At 47.4% G+C, this 21,602-nt stretch overlaps 1 protein-coding gene across 1 annotated transcript in view; it reads right to left on the minus strand.

Moving 5' to 3' along the window:
• SYNJ2BP (synaptojanin 2 binding protein) overlaps positions 1-21,602 on the minus strand; it is a 111,687-nt gene that overhangs the window by 32,230 nt on the left and 57,855 nt on the right. Inside the window, exon 3 of the mRNA XM_078659612.1 lies at positions 650-745. Within this exon, the coding sequence (XP_078515738.1) occupies positions 650-745 (96 nt within the window). The remainder of the gene's footprint in view (positions 1-649; positions 746-21,602) is intronic.

Raw genomic sequence — 21,602 nt, forward strand, 5'->3', positions numbered from 1 at the left:
ACTGATTTGTGCCACATTGAACAGTGCTTCAATGGGGAGAGGATGTGGTCTAATGGCTAGGGTGGTCGACTTCAAATCTGGGAAACCGGTTTGAGTCTCGGCAATGATGCTCAGCATCCTGTAATTCTGGGCAAGTCACTTAATCTCCCCGTGCCAAACAAAACCGAATGTGTCCTTGTGTAAAGCAACTGGTGCTCACGTAAAGCGCTCCGAAACCTTCGGGTGAAATTTGTGCTATATAAAACTCCGGGAAAAAAAGTGGTGACAAAACAGATACATGTGTTTAATGAGATAATGGTAGGCCCAAGCATGATTGGTGGTACATGTGTGGATTTAGGAAGGATGCTACCTCTTAAAAGGATTAAAGGTAAAAACAATGTACAAACGACTATAAAAAGCATAGCCATCCACCAGCCTTGTCAGAGGGCAATATATGATCTGAAATTAAAATCTGAGACAGAGAGGATGATGGTTTGTGCAATGATATAGAAAGGCTATACAAGGTACAAACTCTTTCATGTAGACAGATGAGCAAAGGAAGTTATGATAGGATTTCTGAGGAAACATGTTGGTATGCATATGAGGTAGAAACTCTACTGAGATGCCAAACATGCCTCGGTATAGGATTCCAAGAAGGTGCAATACTCACTCTGTGCTGGACTCTTAATACAACATCTTCCCCTGCTTCCCTGAAAAGATCCACTGCTTCATTGTGCAGAAGTTTCTTCAGTTCTCTTCCATTCACCTACAAGAGAGACACAATCAACACTGTTTACTCTACTACTAGAATAAGTAAAGTATTGTGTTCTTTACACACCACCAGAACAGTATATGGCCTCTCACTCAGCACACCCAGAAGGTTGCAGTTAAGATTTGCTTTAAAGCACTGAAATGTTTTCATTGCTTTATAGCAGAGAGCAAAAGAAAAACAAAGAAAATACAATTGAAACATCAAAATACAAGTGTCTGTACTTCCTTCATAGCTAGTACCATCCACTATCCCATCCATATAATCAAATGTCCATAACATGCTACATACAACCCACACCCTACAAACTGCCCCTGCTAACATAGTGAGATATGCCCACATCATAGTTCTCTGGCGAAATCATCAAATAACACTTTGCAGTTCAAAGTGGTCTTTCGTTTAGGGGAAGCAAAAGAAGATAAAGCTGATTTCAAATTCATGGCATTTGGAATTGGAGTTTTGTTTGAATGGACTGTAACTTATCGGTACACTACCATTTGTGGAATTTGGATTAAATGTTGCCCTTAGGTCACAACGTGGGAGCAGCATGTGCCTTGGTTTGGAGCATGTAGCTGGATTACATTGTTAAACAATTGGGACCTATTAGTCAGCATGGTCTCACTGGTTGATTGTGTTGGCCACCGAGGAGCCAACTGTTGCACTCCACAGTCCCATCTTCCTGCATGGCAATCCACTGCATATGTTATCACCGGGTCCAGTCTGGAACACAAACTGGCTCCTCACTGCCCCTTGCTACTAGCCACTGCTAGAGTTGCCATGGGTCTCCTGTGATCGTTCCAAGGGCATCTCTAGCCAACTGCAGACTCCAGCAGTGGATTCGAAAAAGTTACTTTTTCCATTGTGCAACACTTAAGGCACCCAGGATATCGAAGCATATATTTCAAACCAAGTACTCTAATTTTTTGTTTCATAGCTATGAAGGTTTTTCACTGTTCCTGTACTTTCCTGGTTTTGTCCGGGAAAACTGCTTTGACATGGTTTACAAAGCGGGAGGTACCTTGTTGACCAACCACCTTGAGAATGGCTTCTTTACCACTATAATTTAGGAATTTTCCTAGGATCGCCCACTGCAGTGTGCTAGGCTGCAATCTAATAGTCAGCACCCTATGTACTCTTTCGATCGAATACATCGGGGAAAAGGGCGGAGGGGGTGGGGGAGGCCGCAGCTCTTGTACATTGCATTGTCAAAGGAATTCCTGAGGCGATGTACTTTCAGAATGCTTAGGGTACACCAAGAACGGCAGTTTATTCCTACCAGCACCACTCTCTGCACCCTATTTTCAAAGGTCTGAAGCCAGGTCACCTTTTTCTTCATGGTCGTGACATCAACTTAATTCTGCAATATCTGCCTCCGTTACGGTAACAGTCAGCTATTATCCTGAGATCTGCACAGAGGAGGCTAACCTCCATTGTAACTCCCAATATTGTGGACTATAGCGAGCCTCTGGTATTTTGTATGGCATGACTGATAGGCCAGAGTAGGTTGATACTGCTGTTCGGACGGCTGTACAGATGCCGCATTCGTCTGATGGGTCTGCCACTGCGCCAGTGGCTTAGATGTAGTGTACTGCATTATGGAATGATTTTTGAGTGGATTTGGTCACTCTGTCTTTCCCCATCATGAACAGAATTTCTGCAGGATTACCATGAAGGAACCATAAACCTTCACTACCCCACAGTCCACTCAGCGGGTCGATCCAAAAAAGGCTAGGGTGGTAAAGCACAGCAGGCTAACCTACAGGATACTGCCTCAAGTAAGTAAGACTGACGATTGTGAGTGCTGCACAATAACAGTGGTGAGAATGTCAGGATTCTTTAGGATGTGTGGTGCATATTGGCGTTCCTGGTTAATGCGTCTCATCAGCTATTTTGGTAGGCCCGCCCCCCTAAACCACACTCCTTAACTTATAGGGGGATATAAATACATTTATAGCTGTAGATAAAATGCTTAGTTATAAAGATAAAATAGACTGTACATCGAGGAAGAACACACCATTGCCTATGTATGTTAAAAGACTGAAGCTAGTACAAGATCACAAATAATGTAACTAGATATTGGTTCCACACTTCTGATTCAGTACAAAATCCCTAAGTAAAACAAAAGCTTGATTATTTTACAACGGAATAGCATCAATCAGACTTGTTTTCTATTTTAGTGTGACACCAACATCCAGCAGCAGCAGACATGCTTTTCATTCTTGGGACTCATGGTGCTGTATCCCAATCCGAAATGTTAGATCAGGATAGAATTTAATAGACGTTCATCAAGTAGCTGACTCCTCAGAGAACAATGAAAAGCAACCAACTCATTGTCACTTTTCAGAACCAACAGACTACTTGATAATCATCTATTGGATTCTATTCTGATTCACCGTTGGATATTGAAATACATTATCAGCCCTGAAAAAGTTGCAGAGGCGAAATGTATTGAATGCCACTGGAGAGTGGTGTCAGACTAATATAATTTTACTTGCCGCACTTCGGACTCTGTTCGAGGGCAGGTGACAGTGGGTCAGATCAGGACAGCAAGCAAGCAAAACAGAAGGGACATATGTGGGTTTCTTTCTGTGGCAGCAACTATCATACCACACACATTTCCCTTCCTCATCAGACTTTGACACTTGACAAAATCCTTTCCTATTTTTCTTACAAGGAGGTTAGCTCGATACCATTTTTTGTCCCTGATAAATGGTAAAGGGTGGGATTTCCAGGGTGACTGATGGCTGGATGCAGCATGCAAGACATGGGGCTATTTTTTAGCACCATAACTGCAATTGGTCCTATGACACTAAAGGGTTGAAGAAGCAAGATATATATATATATATATATCTATATAGCTATATATATCTATCTATATATATCTATATATCTATATATATCTATATATCTCGATATATATATATATATCGAGATATAGATATATATAGATATATAGATATATAAAAAATAAAAAGAAAACTGATCTCATATTAATCACCTAATTTACACAGGCAATAGCTATTCAGGAAGCACATAAAACATATAGAAACCCAATTTCTGACAACATATAGACACTCATGTGTATATCATTCTTTCAAATGTATTTCCAGTTCCTCATCCATGTTGAGCCCACCCGGGGTTTTACTCTGGAAATCAATTATATTTTTATTTGTTATTTTATCTTTCTCTCATTTTATCTTCTCTTTTTCTTTCAGTAGGAGGAAAGGAAGGGGCCCATTTCACGAACATGCACCTGCACGGGCGTACCTAACCTTTGCACTCCTTAGTTGAGACCACGTATGTTATTCACTTTTGGTATATTTATGAACTTTTCAAACTGGACCAAGATTGATGATGATTTTTTCTGTATCTCTATTAAGTGACTGGGCACTTGCCAGTAGAGCTTTCTGTTGACATGAATCATCGTCTCGAGGACATTTGCATCAGAGCATTATACACGCTCGAGGACATTTGCATCATAGTAATATACATGCTCGCCATAGCAGCCACGTTTGAGAACGTATGTACGAATTTTTGCGAAGGATTTTGAATATATATATATATATATATATATATATATATATATATATATATATATATATATATATATATATATATATATATATATTCCTTTTATGGTCCAGTTGAAGGCATAGCGCCAAAACGCGTAGATCGTCCTATCTCTGCAAGAATGGTGAATAAATAAATATCAGAAAGAAATATTACTGCCCAGACCCCGATTTCTTCCTGGTGCTGTGGTTGCCTTGCTGTGTGATGTGAAAGCTAAAAAAAAAATAGAGAGGGAAAGAGAGTGAAAGAAAGAGAGCGCGAGAGAGAGTGAGTTCTTCACAGCTGAAAGCAACACTCTCCTCCATGTACTTAAACACCATGAACAAGAAAGGTGACAGCCGGCACAAGGTGACCTGCTCTAGAGGGTTCTGTATGCAGGTCCGGCTATCTTGGAGGGAGGGAACATTCCTTCATTTGCCGGCATTTCCAGAAGAATTTGGCACCTGATCTTCAAAATTGTAATGATGAAGCCATTTATTAAAGGTCAACATTTACAAAGAGTATCAAAGTTTGAATAAGGCAGCCCCACAGATTCTGCAGCTGCCAGTACAATACCTGTCCTAGTAAAGAGAAACAAGTGTGGTATTGATGAACCTATCAGTATCATGTACAGCCAGCTATATTCAGGGCGTGGATATCTCGTCATTTCAAGTTCAGGCATCCAATCTAACTGGGGCCACTGCCAGAATTTTGGGCTGTTGCTTTGGCTAGTAGTCCTCTATACCTAGCATGTACTGCTTCTACCATGCTTCCCATTCCCATTCCATGCTTCCGCATGCCAATCTAGTATTACTCTTCTCTCTGTGGTGGCCCTTTGTGGCGAGTCTAACACAGCATTTGGAGTGCAAAGCCATTACATCTTATTGCAGCAAACTCTAACAAGCCTTGTAAGTCTACTTTATGGATAGAAGTGACCAAACACAACAGTATGTGCTGCATTTTATCGCTTTTTAAAAAAAGTTGTTTAACCAGCACAGCACATACCGCTCAGCACCCCTCTGTTGGATTAAAGGCGGCCGTACATATTCTTTTGTTTCCTGCGATCCCCAAACACGGCTCATGCATTTTTGTTGTTGTTTAATTTAAATCAGTGGTGCGGGCAGAAGATAACATAATTTGCCATTACCGAGAGGTTTTTTTTCTTGAATTAAAAAGCCCTTCACATGGGCGTGGCCAACAGCCGATGGGAATAGCCACACACTAGTGCAGCTCCGTAAACCTCACCAAATATCCGGACAAAATCCGACATAAATCCTGGCTCAAAACCCATGCACTCAATGGATTAAGCCTTCTGGTTCACAGGCTCCAAGGTCAGACATTCAATCCGCCCAAATTCACTACAGAACGGCATTGAAAACCTGCATCACTAAAGCGAGAAGAGTAATCAAAATGGTGGCGCCTCCAATCTTGCTTGCCTAGCAGCGTACCGCAGCAAATCCACAGCGGCTCGATCAATGCCTGGGATCAGCTGGCTGGAGGGTTCGGGCCACCCAACATCGGGGACTCGCAGCGATAGGAACACGCCAAGGCGATTGAGACGGTGCCTGGGCCTGGGGAGCCGCATCGTTTACACTGGGGTACCGGAGACAACGAGTGGAGACTGGCACTGGATGGAGCAGTGAAGGCAAACTACTTCCTAAGGAAAATAACTGCAAAGAGAACGGCAGCGAGACCCAGCAGCAGCGGGACAAAGCGAGGAGTGTGGGTTGAATCGCCCATCTCTTTGGAGGTCATCGCAAACTTAGGTGCGGCCAGAAGACAGAGTAATCCCCGCACATCTCAGAACTTGGCCGCCCACCCCGCGGGGCCTTCCGGTGCTAGATGCTTTGGCACCACGGACATAGTAAGAAGGTGAGCGGGGCTGGAGGACAAAGAGAACGCCAGTAGTGTGGAGCTGAGATCAGGAGCCGCCCCACTTATCGGCGCCATTCCTCGCTCACCCGGTGGTGGATGCCAAGGCCCATGGCCCAGGGCCCCTGAGCTGCAGCAACAACAAGAAGGTGAGTGAGGCCGACTACAGCACAATAGCAAGACGTGCGGAGCGAGGATCATGAACTGCTCTGCAATTCCTCGACGTGGGCCGCTCGCCCTGCAATGACAGCTGGCTTCCGGAGCTCCGTATCCATAGTAGCCCGTAAGCCGCAGTAAAAACAGGAAGGTGAGCGCTGCCAGACTACAGTGCAATAGCTAGATGTGCGGAGCGAGGATCATGAACCGCTCCGCAATTCATCGTTGAGGGCAGCTGGCCCCTGGAGCTCCGGCCCCCCAGTAGCCCCCGAGATGCAGCAACAACAGGAAGGTGAACGCAGCCAGACTGCAGAGCAATAGCCAGACGTGCGGAGCGAGGACCATGAACAGCTCCGCAATTCATCGTCGCGGACTGCTCGCCCTGCACAGTAGCTAAAAGAAGGTAAGCGCAGGCCTTGGCCCAGAATCAAACCGGCAACACCATATAAGTATACAGTGACTCCAAAGATAGGCTCCAAAAGGGATGAAAGGAAACGGAAACATCAGGTCACACGAAGGCGTAGTGCTCCCCTTAACCACACCACTGTTGGGGGCCTCCCAGAGCACTATCATCAAGCCCCAGAGGGTGACTGTCCGGCAGATGTAGAGGAATTTACCTGCACTTAGAACGTTGGCTGGATCACAGAACATACCGCTGCAGGTATTAGATGGCCACCTCAAGAAGAACAGAAAGGACGGGGCGTGGCTAGCAGCTGAGAGGAATGGCCGTGTTCTGAGCCGGCTCCTCGGCCCTCGCCCGTAAATAAGGGTCTATCCTATCGCCAGTGCCGCAGGACACCCCATTTCCAAGGGGGAACACATTGCTGATCTGCCTGGCTGCCTTCTCAGGCTCCTCGGCCGCCCTTGCGTCCCTGGTGACATTGCGGACCTTCACGACCCGGCGGCCTAGCTGCTCCAAAATGGCCGCCGCGGCCGTCGCCTACAGCTGGTGCTGACTCCGGACCCCATCCAGCGCTCTGGGAGCCTCCAAGCTCGAGACCTACTGCTGTCGGGGATCGGATACCCGACCACCGAGCCCCGTGTGCGCTTCCGGACCCCGGGGAGTGCTTGACGCCGGAGGATTCCTGCGAGAACGGTCCCCGGTTAGCTGCCTACGCGAGTCCCCGGCTTTGGGCCTACCGCCGGGGACCGCTTCCTATCACCTGCACCCTTGTTGATGGCTCCAGCTGGGCGCTGCCCGTCGTCTTGCCTCCCCTGCTCAACCGCTGACCTCACTGGGACGAGGGGGACACTCGTGGCGTGGTGAGGACCCCCCCCCCCCCATCGATAGGGTGACCAGAACTTTAAAGCCAAAAACCGGGACATGTCAAAAATAGAAGAAGGACTACAATGTTACCTCAAGCACTGAGAGCACTCCTCAGCAGAGAATTACAGAACAGGCAGTAAGAATATACATAAACTGCAATTTTTAAGCCCAGTAGCCCGCCTGTTAATTAAATTGCTTTCTTGAGACAACTGCTAACTATCCCTGCTTTGTAAAACATGAAAAACACCTCGCACTGTTTTCAGTCGACCCTCTCACAAACGGGGACATGAGCTAAAATTCTTGAAATTTGCTGAGACAGCTGAATAAAAACAGGGACCGTCCTGGCAAAACGGGGCCGCCTGGTCACCCTACCCAATGAGCCATTCTTCCAGCAACCAGTAGAAACGCACTGCCGTCTACCCCTGCCTCACTGAGAGAGCCCCTGTGCCCCAACACTGTGGCCTGAGCGCCTGACCTGTACCGACAGGGTGAGTGGTGTTGCGCTGTGGGGGGCCTGCCCCAAGAGCCTCGCAGACGTTGGCTCTAGACTGTTTCACTTGCACACAGGACGGATTCATTGGTGTGACCCCGTGAGGTGGTCAGTACCTGGTTGCGCTGACGCATTCTGGTGAGACCTGAACTCTCCTACTGCCTTCGTACCGCCTGCACGGTCCATGGACTAAGGGTGCCCCTCAGCCTTCCTCCTCGATCTTAACCTAAGATATATACATTCCAGAGTTCTTCACCCGCAGAGGAGTGCGGCGAACTACCAGCTTGGAGGGACTCATCACTTAATCTCACTCATTGTCCCACACTCTCGCCACTCGACTACGCTGGATCCCTTAACACCTCATCATGGCAAGTAGTAAAGGCGGCCGACCGTCTCACCAGAGGCAGATTAACAAGCTTTCGTGGGGCTCTAAAGGAGAGCCCAAGGAGGCGAACTCGGACGCTGCGCCTAAGACCGCTACCCACCCCCCCCGGCTGCACGTGCCCCCACACTGGAAGATGTGATGGAGGCGATAGCAGGAGTTCACTCGTCGCTGGAGACCCGAATAGACTCGGTCAATATTGAAGTTACCCTGCTGCGAGATCTCCGGAAAATGGACTCCAGGGTGCGAGACGTGGAAGTCAAGACCGCGGCGCTTGTAGATGACACTTCCACTCTCCAGCAACAAGTGTCCCAAGTGCAGACGCAACAGGCACAGATGGGAGAGCTCCCTGACGACTATGAAGGACGCGCTAGACGCAACAACCTCCGCATCCTTGGAGTTCCGGAGCGAATGGAAGGGCCAGCGGCCGACCTTTCCGTTGAGAATCTAATCCTAAAGCACCTCCAGCCGAAACAACTGTCTAACTACTTTTCCATTGAGCGGGCACACAGAGTTCCCGGGGGTAGACCAAAAGTGGGCGCACCCCCCCGGCCCATAATCGCCTGAGTGTTTAACTTCAGGGACCGAGAGGTCATCCTCTAAACTGCTCGAACAGGACCACCCCTACGACTAGAGAACGCCCAGATCACATTCTTTCCCGACTTCACGGTAAAGGTCCAAGCTCGACGGCGTGGCTTCCTCGAAGTTAAGAAGGCACTCCGTGCTAAAGAAATTTCCAGCCAAATTGCGCGTGGAGGAGAGGGGAAAACTTGGTTCCTCTCCTCACCTGCTGAGGTGTGGGACTAGCCTGAAGGATGGCGTCAGTCGGGCGCCACTCAACGCCGTCGTCGCGACTCGAATGAACAAGCCGAAGCGGAGTTGCCCCCGGAAAGTCAAGAACTGTTCTCGGATGACAATCAAAAGGACCTGTGACTTTACCAACGTTTTCTTTCTTGCTACCAACAGATGCTCTCCTGGTACCTAAATGACACGCAAGTAGTCCTCTGATCCTGGCCAGCCGGGGACGGAGTGGTTCTTTGATGGCTCCTGCTGGCTCATTTACTCTTCTTTGCAGCTCCGGCGCCTGGAGGCGTCCAGGTTATATCATTGCTTAATGTACTATGTGAATACTACTTTTGTTAGTGTTTATTGACGCGGCACTAGGCCCAAATATCTGGTTGCTTTGGGCGAGGGCACTCAAGGCTCTCCACACACCCCGTACATGTTTGGGAGGGCGACAGGCATTCTGCCTAGTTGGGGAGTGGATAGTTTCAAGTCCGCGGGCAGGGGGGCTGGGTGGGGGGTTGGAATGGGAGGGAGGGGGTTTCTGAGATGTTGTGTTTTGATTTTAGTTTTGTTGCTGTTTACACACTGCAGAGTTTTGTCGGACAGGGGGCTTACTACACGGCATTACATGCCCTCGCAAGATATTCCATACTCTTCACTGGGACGGGTCTGGTCCCCCTTGATCTCCAGCTTTGACCGGGTCGGGTCGGCTATCGGCCCTGAGGACCACTGACCTACGGGCCCATACTCTGTGCATATCTCCCATTTTTTGAACCGCCATGACGCCCCCTCCGACTAAGTCCCTCTCCCTCATGACATGGAACGTCAATGGCCTAGGCAGTAGAGTAAAAAGAGTAATAGTCATGCAATATCCTAAACGACACGCTCCGGACCTGGTCCTCCTCCAAGAGACACACTTGATGGGTAACACATGTCTAGCACTACACCAGGGGGGGTACAAACTGCTTGTACACGCAGGATTTACCTCCGGCTCCAGAGGAACTGGCAACCTTGTCCGCAAAAATGTTGCACTGACCTGCACGAAAACGTGGGCCGACCCACTTGGTCGCTTTGTGGTGATAGAGGCCATTTGGGAGGGAAAGCCGTTAAATGTTATCTCAGTTTACATTCCTCCACCCCTGGGTGTTGACGCATTGCAGACCCTGCAGCGACTCATACTAGATCTCCCGCAGGGGCCCCTGCTCATTGGGGGCGACTTAAATATGACAATGAATGACGCCCTCGATCGACACCCCCAACGTGCGTCACATAGGCAATGCTCTGATCTCCTAGATTTTACCCAGGCACTGAGACTCGAAGATTTATGGCGTTCGTTTTATCCAACCACCTCATATTTCACACACTACTCTAATGCCCTTAATAGTAGCTCTCGTATAGATTATTTTTTCTCCCCCGCAACTGATTTGGAGCTTTTCCGCCACCCCAGAGGGCTCCCCAGGGGAATCTCTGATCACTCCCCACTCCTTGTCGAATTTACATCATATCGTCAGAGATCCCGAGGTCCCATAATAATAACCCCTTGGCTCCTGAAGATCCCCGATATAAAGGACTGTCTGCTGGAACACACGGAGTACTACTTTACGGAAAATGTTGGTTCCGTGAAGTCGGCTATAACCATCTGGGAGGCCTATAAGGCAGTACTCAAGGGGAAGACTCTCAAAACCGGATATGTACACAAACAAAACGAGCACCTAATCCAGGCCGAAGTGGACCTTGTCCACTTGGAGTCGATCCACAACGTAAACCCCTCGGACGAAACCGCAACCCGTCTCCGAGTGAAACAACTGGAATATACGGCATTGGCCTTGGAGAAAGCGCAGGCCAAACTCCTAAAGACGCGCCACCGAGTATATGAATTGGGTGATAGAGCAGGTAAAATGCTGGCATGGCTCGAAAAACGCGAACAGGGCTCCAGATGGATCCCTGAAATATCCGTACCAGGCAAATCTCCTGTTACAGACCCCGAGGAAATAGCAGAGGTCTTTGCTACTCATTTTCAGGGAGTATATACTGCCAGGGCGCACTATGCTGCCGAAGAGTCTAGACTCCTCCTGAATGAAATGCGCCTACCTACTCTCTCTGAAACCGACGCAAAGGAACTAGAGGCAGACCTCACAAGGGAGGAGATTGGCAATGCACTGTTTGCCATAAAATCAGGTAAAGCCATGGGCCCCAACGGTGTCCCTATTGAATTTCTGAAGGGTATGGCGGGTGAGGTACTCCCACACCTCAAGGCAATGTTTGAGGAGAGCCGGGATATCGGCTGCCTCCCACTAGACCAACGGTTGGCCACAATTGTTGTGATTCACAAACCCTCTAAACCTGCTACCGATTGCAGCTCCTACAGACCAATTTCCCTCATTAACTCTGAAGTGAAGATTTTGGCGAAACTTCTTGCCACTAGACTCATGACGGTTCGATACATAGGCCCGATGTAATACACGCTGGCAATCTGGCACCAAGCAAATAGACGTCTTGGTTGGTCTGACGCTCTCACGCTGGCCACTCCGCTTTGGGCCTCACTACCAGGGCTTTGATAAGTGGGACACGATCGGCATTTCCACCTGGGGTGACATGATTCATAAGGGAAAACTGCTGACTTTCGTAGAGCTCCAGAAGAAATATGACCTAGCCCACTCGGAGGTCTTCCGCTACCTCCAAATCAAGCATGCCATACTCACTAATGTCCCTGATCTCTCCTCCCTTCCACAATCCTCACCTCTTGAAGATAGATTATTATCAGAACCCCTTCGGGCCAAGGCGGTATCCTGCACCTACCGCAAACTATGCAACAACATGCCTAACACCTTCCAACTTCTAAGAGGCAAATGGCAGGGCGACATCGGGGCCATGGAGGACGCTGAATGGCAAGCGGCACTGATGTCCCCGCGCAAATCGGCTATCAATCACAGATTCAGGCTCATACAATTGAAGATATTGCATAGAACTTACATGTCCGCTCCCCTCTTAGCCAAAATTGGTAGGCGCACAAATGATTTTTGTCTTCGTAATTGTGGGCTTGTTGGTACGTTTTATCATATTATCTGGGACTGCCCAGTGATCCAGGACATTTGGAAGCGAGCGGCCCGTAAGATGTCTGATGCGCTAGGGAAACATATCTCTCTGTCTCCAAAAAGCGGACTTCTTAATGTATGGGACCCCACTGATCTCACTACACTGGAACAGCAATGGGCGGCTCTGGGCTTCCTTTTATTCAAACGTGAAATAGCAATGCAATGGGGCTCGCCAAACAAACCGCTCCTGATCAGATGGGTCGCTGCAATGGATACATGTATGTTGTCTGAAAAAACTGTATATAAGATCAGGGGGTGTCCTAAAACTTGGGATAAGAAATGGGGGCACTGGAAAGTCTTTAGAGGTGAACTTTGCCGTATCCCCTACAACAGAAATGGCGATGGCCAGGACTGGTCCTCCCCAAACTCGCTCTTGTAATGCACCGCTGTAATACATGCTCTTTATGTCGAATTTTGTACTTAATGATTGTTAACTGATCACTTACTCTGCTTGGTTCAATAAAAAAATGTTAAAAAAAGAAGAAGAACAGAAAGAAGTTATCCAAATTCAATAACACAGGGGGTCAGGCATGATGTACAGGCGCAACACAACAAACCGCAAGCGGCAGGGACAGGACGCCTGTGTCGCATAGCCCAACGACTCTTTGCTGCCGCAGTGATATCCAACAAAGACTCCGGTATAACGGCTCAGCTCCTCCACCCCGTTTGGATTAACCAGGGTCCCTACCAAGACCAATAGTCACAATAGTCTTTAACTTACGTGACAGAGCTGCCCTTCTGCAAACGGCTACTATTGCTCCAGCTATAAAATTCTAAAACAGCACAAACACCTTCTTACGAAACTTTAAATCTGCGTACAAAAACGACAACAAAGTTTCCTGGAGGTGAAAAAACCACTCCAAGACAAAGACATAAAATATGCAATGCTTTTTCAAGCGAAACAACATATCAAAGCTGACAGCAGAACATGTTTTATTCCACACCGGAAGAGGCTTTGGATTGGTTGAATCGATGGCGACAAGTTGGAAAATCTAAAACAGGAGGGTGCTTAAGACAGCAGCGGAATCGAACCGAAGAATCCAAAAATGCACAGGCCATGGAACTGCGGAATAGAAAGCTGAAAGTCGGAGAGACCATGAATCCTCAAACGCACAGTTTGAACAATTCACAGGATCACAGGTCTGATCTGACACTTTCGCTTGCCTCCAACTAGCTCACCTTGCTTGGTGGCAGAGGGGGTCGCCCCGGCGCCACCTTTTCCTGTGCTTCGATCAGGGATGGGTAAATACATACACAATAGACAAAGGGAACTGTACCTTGTAGCTGATGTCTATATTATGTGGCTATTATCGTTTTGAGCAGGACTTGTGAGGGAAGGGGGAGGGCTCGGCAAAGCCACGTACCTCTGTTCTCCTTTTGTGAGTGGGGCAACATGCACTCTGCATTGTTGGGGTGGCGGGCAGTTTAAAGTCCGTCAGCAAGGCAGCAGTGAGGGAGGGATTGTTGGGGTTGGAGGGGACTTGTTTTAAGTTCAAACAAGTAACGTCACACACATCTCAGACCTCCCCAAAGAAACTAGCACAGACACTCGCAGAATACACACACACATATATCACAAACACGGTCAAGATCAACGACAGACCCACAGACACCGCATAGAATATCTTGAGGGTCCTCCCCAGGCGAAAAGACACCAGTCATGGCAGATAACGACTTCTGCCGAAAACCCCTGCCAGCACAATGTTAAAAACGCTCATTGAAACCTCACTCAAAATCCTCATGTGGAACGTCAATGGGCTCAGAGATAGGCTAAAAAAGGGGGATAGTATCACAGTACCTCCAGCGACAAGCCCCAAATATAGTTTTATTACCGGAAACACACCTTGTGGGCAAAAACTGCAAAGCACAGAACAGATGGTCGTATACACTAGCAGTACATGCAGCTTTACGCCTGGCTCCAGAGGAACTGGCATATTAATCCGCAAGAACCCTTGCACTAACTCCACACCGAATATGGGCCAAACCACAGGGCAGATAAGCTATCTTGGAAGGGCAGCCAATCAATGTCATATCAGCATATGCTCCCCCCCCCCGCTCCATAAATTAGCCATTGCAGGCCTTAGTAAAATCATTTTAGATCTGCCGCGCAGATCCCTAGTCCTAGGCGGGGACCTTAACATGACCTTAGATGACGGTATTGATCGACAGCAATCGTGCACACCAGCTCGAAGCACCACGCTTCTGTCAGAATTTCTCAGAGCAATGGGCCTGATTGACATTTGGCGCCACTTTAACCCACATCCATCTCAATTCACTTTCTTTTCTAACGCACACAAAAGCCTCTCACGTATAGACTACATTCTGACACACACAGCAGATATAGCAAATTATACCATAACACATGGAGTATCAGGTAACTCACCTGTCTTGGCCACTTTCACCGTTGACAACCATCGACACAGACCTACCATAGCACGAAACCCATGGCTCCAAAAATCCTGAGTATAAAGGAAAACCTGATACAGCATGCAGACCACCATTTCAAAGAAAACATAGGCTCGGTAGTCAGCACAAATGCTATGGGAAGTCTTCAAAACAGTGATAAAAGGCTAAACACTACCAATTATGGTGGGGTACAACAGAGAGCATAGGGGAAAGATCGAACAGCATGAACACGAGCACCAAAAAAGTGAGGAGGAATATACACAGATACCCAACGGCAGTCCAACACAAACTATACGACCTAGGAGACAGATCCAGCAAACTTCCAGCTTGGCTCAAAATACGGGAGTAAGTGGCGCGCTGGTTTCCCCTGCTACAAATAAATGGTACTGACATTATTAAAGACCCACAAGAGATTGCAGAGGCATTTCCCGATCATTTCGAAAGGCTGTATACTCCAGCTGTTGACACATCAGAAGACTCACGGAAACTGCTCGCCGACATTCCCTTACTGACCTTGTCCCCCGAAGATCGAGACTTGCTTGACGGAGACCCCACTGAGGAAGAAACCCATTCAGCAATCTGCAGTATACAATCTGGGAACTCAATAGGATGGAGGTCCTCATCCTCGGCTCCAACCCTTCAGCCTGGGACGACTCCTGGTGGCCTACGACACTGGGGACAGCCCCGACACCCACCGACCACGCACGCAACCTGGGAGTCATCCTCGACTCAACGCTCTCCATGGCCAAGCAAGTCAACGCAGACTCCTCCTCCTGCTTCAACACCCTCTGCATGATCTACAGGTGGATCCCGACAGATACAAGAAGAACAGTCACCTAGGCCCTCGTCAGTAGCAGACTCGACTATTGAAACACCCTCTATGCGGGAGCCCCGGCCAAGCTCATCAAACGACTGCAACGCATTCAAAACGCCTCAGCACGCCTGATCCTCGACATACCGCGCCACAGCCACATCACCCACCAACTGGGAACATGCACTGGCTCCCCGTCCACAGGAGAATCCCCTTTAAACTCCTCATCCACACACACAAGGCACTCCACAAGACCGGCCCAGCCTACCTCAACAGGCGGCTCTTCTTCTACGTCCCCAATCACCAGCTCCGCTCCGCCGACCTCTCCCTCGCCACCATCCCCCAAATCCGAAGAACCACTGCAGGGGGCAGATCCTTCTCCCACCTCGCCGCCAAGACCTGGAACACCCTTCCACTCAGCCTACGACAGACCCAAGACCTGCTGACCTTCAGGAGGCTACTCAAGACCTGACTGTTCGACCAGTAGCGCCCCCCCCCCTCCTCCCCAGCGCCTTGAGACCCTCACAGGTAAGTAGTGCACTCTACAAATTACGTGACTGATTGATTGATTGATTGACCCAACGGTCTCCTAACTAAATTCCTTAAAACACAGCATCTCAGATCGCACCATAACGGCCTTAAATAATAGTCATTTACATAACGTCTTGGGTAGGAAAGACACAATATTGGAAGATGCAATAATACTCTCATTAGATGCAAAAATGGCATTCGATGCAATCGAATGGCCATACCTCTTCAAGGTCCTGCACAAAATTGGCTTTGGGCTGAAATTTCTTGGGTGGGTTAAGCTCCTCTATACAGACCTTAAATGCCAAGTTAGAGTAAACAACCACACATCCCGGACGTTCCTGCGGATGCGGGGTACAAGACATGGATGACCCCTGTCACCACTCATATTTTCCCTGATGCTGGAGCCACTCACAACCTGGGTCAGAGGTGACAGATTACTAAGAGGACTAAAATGGGCTGAGAGACAAGAGGATAGAATATCCTTATATGCTGATGACATCCTGCTATAGCTCGCGTCACTGGTCCAAGTCAGAAATTTACACACTCCGTGGACCGAACCCTAAGTTGCCACTAGACTGTGCAGCCGCAACTGCAGTTCAGGGTTTCTGATATCTTGGGCTATATTTAACCCCAGACTCAGATCTATTCTAAAAATCTCCTGACTCCCCCACATAGATTGCAGAACGTACTGCCACACATAAATTAAACAGGAGTTGGTATGATGGTGGGATAGCACTTCCCAACCCAAGACTAATTCTGGGCGCCCCAACTGGCGGTTATCAATCACTGGGTGTTCCATTCACAGACAAAACCCGCATATAAGATGGATAGATTTCAAATGGGGGAAGGAAGGATACAATGGGCCCTAAACTCAAAACACAGAAAAAGCACGATACACTGGCCCCACTGCCCTTACCCTGGACGTCTGGCACAAGGCAAACAACGCATTTAGTTGGCAAGGAACAATAACCCAGTTACGCCACCGTGGTCAGCCCAACAACTGGGCACACTGGCCACACAGACGGGATTTGACAAATAGGATGCCATTGGCATCTCCACTGTAGGTGACCTATGGAAAATGGGGGAAATTCTCCCTTTCTCGATTACAAAAAGAATACGACCGGAACTCATGGGAATTGTTTCGTTATACACAAATCAGGCATGCCCTTATAACAAACATCCCTATGCAGGGTGAGGTGCCGGAGGAATTCCTGTTAGAAGACAGGCTACTATTTGAACCTATGAGTAAAAAAGCCATCTCAATGACTTACCAAAAACTATGTAATAATCAACCTGATCCACTTCAACGTCTCCATGAAAAATGGCAGGAACAACTTGGGCCACTTGAGAATGACGAGCGGCAAACCGTGTTAATGTGCCCCCAGATATCCCATTTAAATTCTGTCTCATTAAGCTAAAATTTCGACACAGAGCATACTTAAAAAAGGGCTACTCTTGTTAAAATAGGGCATAGGGAAACCCCATGTTGTCTCAGACACTGCATGGAAGAGGCAACATTTTACCACGTGCAGTGCAGTTGCCCCAACATAACACCACATTGGGGAAAAGCCACACAAAATTTATGAAGCGCAATTGGGAAAGACATCCAATTAGCACCTAAACTGGGACTCAATATATGGGATGCCACAGATCTCTCTCCACTATAGAACAACAATGGGTCACATTGGGATTCACACTGGTTAAACGTAATATTGCTATGTGATGGGAGGTCAGTGACGCACAGACACCGAAGAGATGGGCGAACGATATGGACAAATGTATGATCGCTGAAAAGGAGGTTTTTAAAAACAGAGGCTGTCCCAAAAAATGGGACAAGAAGTGGGGTAAATGGAATCTATACAGAGGAGGGATCTGTGTCTCCCTATCAACTAAACTGGTGGGCGAGGGCTGGATGGGTGCTGACAGGCCCAAGATTCCGTACCCCAAGCATACCGTAGCCATCGGGTCTTTAGCGAGATGTGTACTGAATGAAATATCAATTACAAATCGCTATTATGACCTGTACTGTTTTGCACTGAAATCAATCAAAAATCTGTTAAAAAAAAAAAAACTCCACAATATGCCAATTTCAAACGTGCATCCCTATGTTTCTCACAACACCCCTCCCACAACACTCGTGCACGGCCCCTCCCTCATCCCAAGTGAACGAGTCCAGCTTATTTGAGGCGACATCTTGCTTTTTTTGATCTCTCGAGTAAATGGTTGACGCGGAGCAAACTGTGCTCCAAGCGGAACGAAATGCCTGGCTCTCCAGCAACGCTTTTTAAAAAAATACAGTAAACCAGCATGGCACCTACCGGTCAGAACGCCTCAGCTGGATTAGAGGTTGCTAAATAGGTCTTGCATTTAAGACAGTTCAAGCTATTGGCATTGTGAATAACAATGCCTTTAATTTATCAGTTTTAAAAAACCAACACATAAATAAAAAGCATTGTCATTTACAATGCCATTAGCTGAAACCCTCGCTAATGCGAGATCTATTGCATTGGAAATGCTTGTTGGTCAGGCAGCCCTTCAATTCCTCAGCGAATCCCTCCCTAAAGGCCATCCCAATCTAAATACACTATGCTGCTCTCTACAAGACTATTAATACTGCCACATCCAGAATTGTCCCTGAGAAAGAGCTGCCTTGCCAGGATCAGTTACTTCTCGAGCTTCACCATCAGCAAAACCTAATTTGACTGTGAAAGAATACCCCTTCCTATTAAATCCCCTCTATTTTTATTTATTTCTAGAATATAAACTTTTGAGTATACAACTAAGAATTCAAAACAGAAAATAGGTTCTCACTCAAGAGGACAGAGAAATTCAGAGGTAGTTTGGTTGAACTCCACCCACCCTCCCCCTTCAGCTCCAGTCCATTTTCATTTTGTGTTGAACCAGACTATGACTGAAATAAGGTGTTGTCCTCCTGCCTGCCCCATCTCTCTCCACTGACACACCCCACCAAATGGATAAAGCCCTTCCTAGCACCGCCATGCCAAAGGGTACAATGCTTCACCCCCCAGCTTCTGAGTAAGCGGAGCCTGCTCTCACCTCAGCACAGCTGCTATGTCAGCGCTTATGTATATGCTGAAGGGAGAAGAGTACCTCAGGGTAATGAGGCCCAGGCCGGACACGCACATCTGTTCACCAGCACAGGTACCCTGCCTCCTCCATTACTCAGGACCTCCCAATGATGGGCCTTCATATCCTGCCACCCAGTAGAGCATCAGCAAGGGTGCTTTGCTGGAACCCTTCAGACAGGCAGACAGTCACCTCTGAGCACTGCACCGAAGAATATAACTATTAATGAAAAAGATTTTTAAAACTTTTTTTTTTTTTTTAAAGGAGGACTCCAGATGAGCAGTCGGGGATTGTTTCATTTTGGCAGTCCCCTTGTCTTCTGAGGACTATAAAGGAGAGGATTCCATGTATCGAGTAATAGAAATGGCAACCGTTCCTGTCTGATTTTACAACACTTATGTTGATACCTCAACATAAAGCTTATTTTCCTTTGGCCTTTACCACAATGACTTAACAGCAATGCTAGCATGTCTGGATTAAATATAGCTGTATATTGCACACCTTGGTCACTTACTATTATCTTAGACAACATGAATACAAACACTTTAAATGCATACATCTGCATATTAGTAACAGGCTCCAAAGCAGAGCTTTCTTTTTTCACTAAGGTTCAAACGACTTGACATGCAATCAACCTGCATCCAAGCATACACCTATAGACACTGAATCTTCAGCTGCACCGACACAACGAAACGTTGCCATGCCCATCTCCACCTACACCAGAAAACAGCACTGGCCAATCAGCTACAAGATAAGCATTTAAGGATCAGTTAAAACTAATGTAGCTCTATCAAACTCGCTACCCTTTTTGGCCTACCATCCCCCACCACAAACTATCAAACGAACTACGAGCTAATGGTTGAAAATAAGCGAAAGACTTACATTAACTCCACCACAGCCCCGGCTCAATGACCCCTCCAGGCCACACTGTAGTTTCGCCCAACAAGCTACACATTTTGCCCCAAAACGAACTGTAAGCACCCATCACAACTCAATAACCTACAAAGAAATACACGACCTGTAATTCAAATTTTCCATCTTCTAAAATAGCATACCCACTCCCTTGATAAGTATACTTTACATCACCCACACAGTCCCTGAAAAATGGGCCTGCACTTTCTCAGCACCCCCACTTGCTTAGGCCAATCTCATAATCTCATACCCACACCCACAGAATGATCAAGGATACAGATATCTGCAATGTTCATGATCTACACCTCTTTCCTCATTGATTCCAAAACTACAGATCTTGGAACTATAGACAAACTAATGTCATATAAACATTCATTCCATAGAGCTTTAACTGCAAAACTAGTCCCGAGCCAGTTTGAATGCAAGCTTCACCCCTGAAGAATTTTAAGACTCTATAAGGATTAGTTACTTACCTGTAATCCTAGTTCTCTTCCAGGGGTATACTCATTAAAGTCATAAGCACTGAATAATCTCCGCCCATGAGCGGTGTTAGAACTGGCTATTTCTGGTAGGCTAGGGCTGACGCCAAAGCCAGGCAGAAACCACCATTCTAGTCAGGGCAAGGAAGTCACACGCCACGATAACCCCTGCTCACCCCCTTGGTAGCTTGGCACGAGCAGTAAGGCTAAACTCGGAGGCAATGTGTAAAGCATTTGCGCCAGCACACAACAGCAACAACATGTAAATGTATGTATGTATTGCGACTTATATAGCGCACGTATCACCCGAAGGTATCAAAGCGCTTGCTTAGGGAACCCGTCCTGGTATTCCCCTGTGAGATACCCCGGCAGGGTATCCACAAGGTGAAAGCCAGGCATCCCGCCGCGAGGGGCCGTAGTGGAGATTAAGCAAGCTATTGCCCAGAGTCGCAGAGTGTGACCCTGTGAGTTGAGTAGGCACTGGAGCGAGAATTGTCGAGTCTGTGGAATTTTTTGAGCCCGAGACCCGCTGAGGCGGGGAATCGAACCCTGGTCCACGGCCAATCTCAGCTTCCGGGTCTGCCGCCTCTAACCACTGAGCCACGCTTCTTCAACATCCTAGGCACACCACAAAAGGAACTCCACACAAGGTTATATGAAAATAACTTTTGTATTGTCAAAACACATCAGATAAAAATCACAAATGTACATTGTGCCAACTGGCACGGGCAATATTCATAAGGGATTATTTACAAGACAGGGCCACATGGGCCACTGTCAGAATCAACACTTGTAGAAATAGAAAATAAGATATAAAATCACTGTAATACAAAATAACAGTTATGAATCACATCCAGTAACTACTGGGAACAGGTAAGTACCACCTACGCAACCCTAACCACCTTAGGAGAATGTCACGCAGGGAACCAGGACCTTACTAGGACCCTCTGTATTAGAAAGAACAACCACCTAAGAATAAAATACATTTAGGGGTATAAACAAGAACACATTACCCATGATGCATGAAACAC

The sequence above is a fragment of the Lissotriton helveticus genome, chromosome 9 (assembly GCF_964261635.1).
Source record: "Lissotriton helveticus chromosome 9, aLisHel1.1, whole genome shotgun sequence".
NCBI lineage: Eukaryota > Metazoa > Chordata > Amphibia > Caudata > Salamandridae > Lissotriton > Lissotriton helveticus.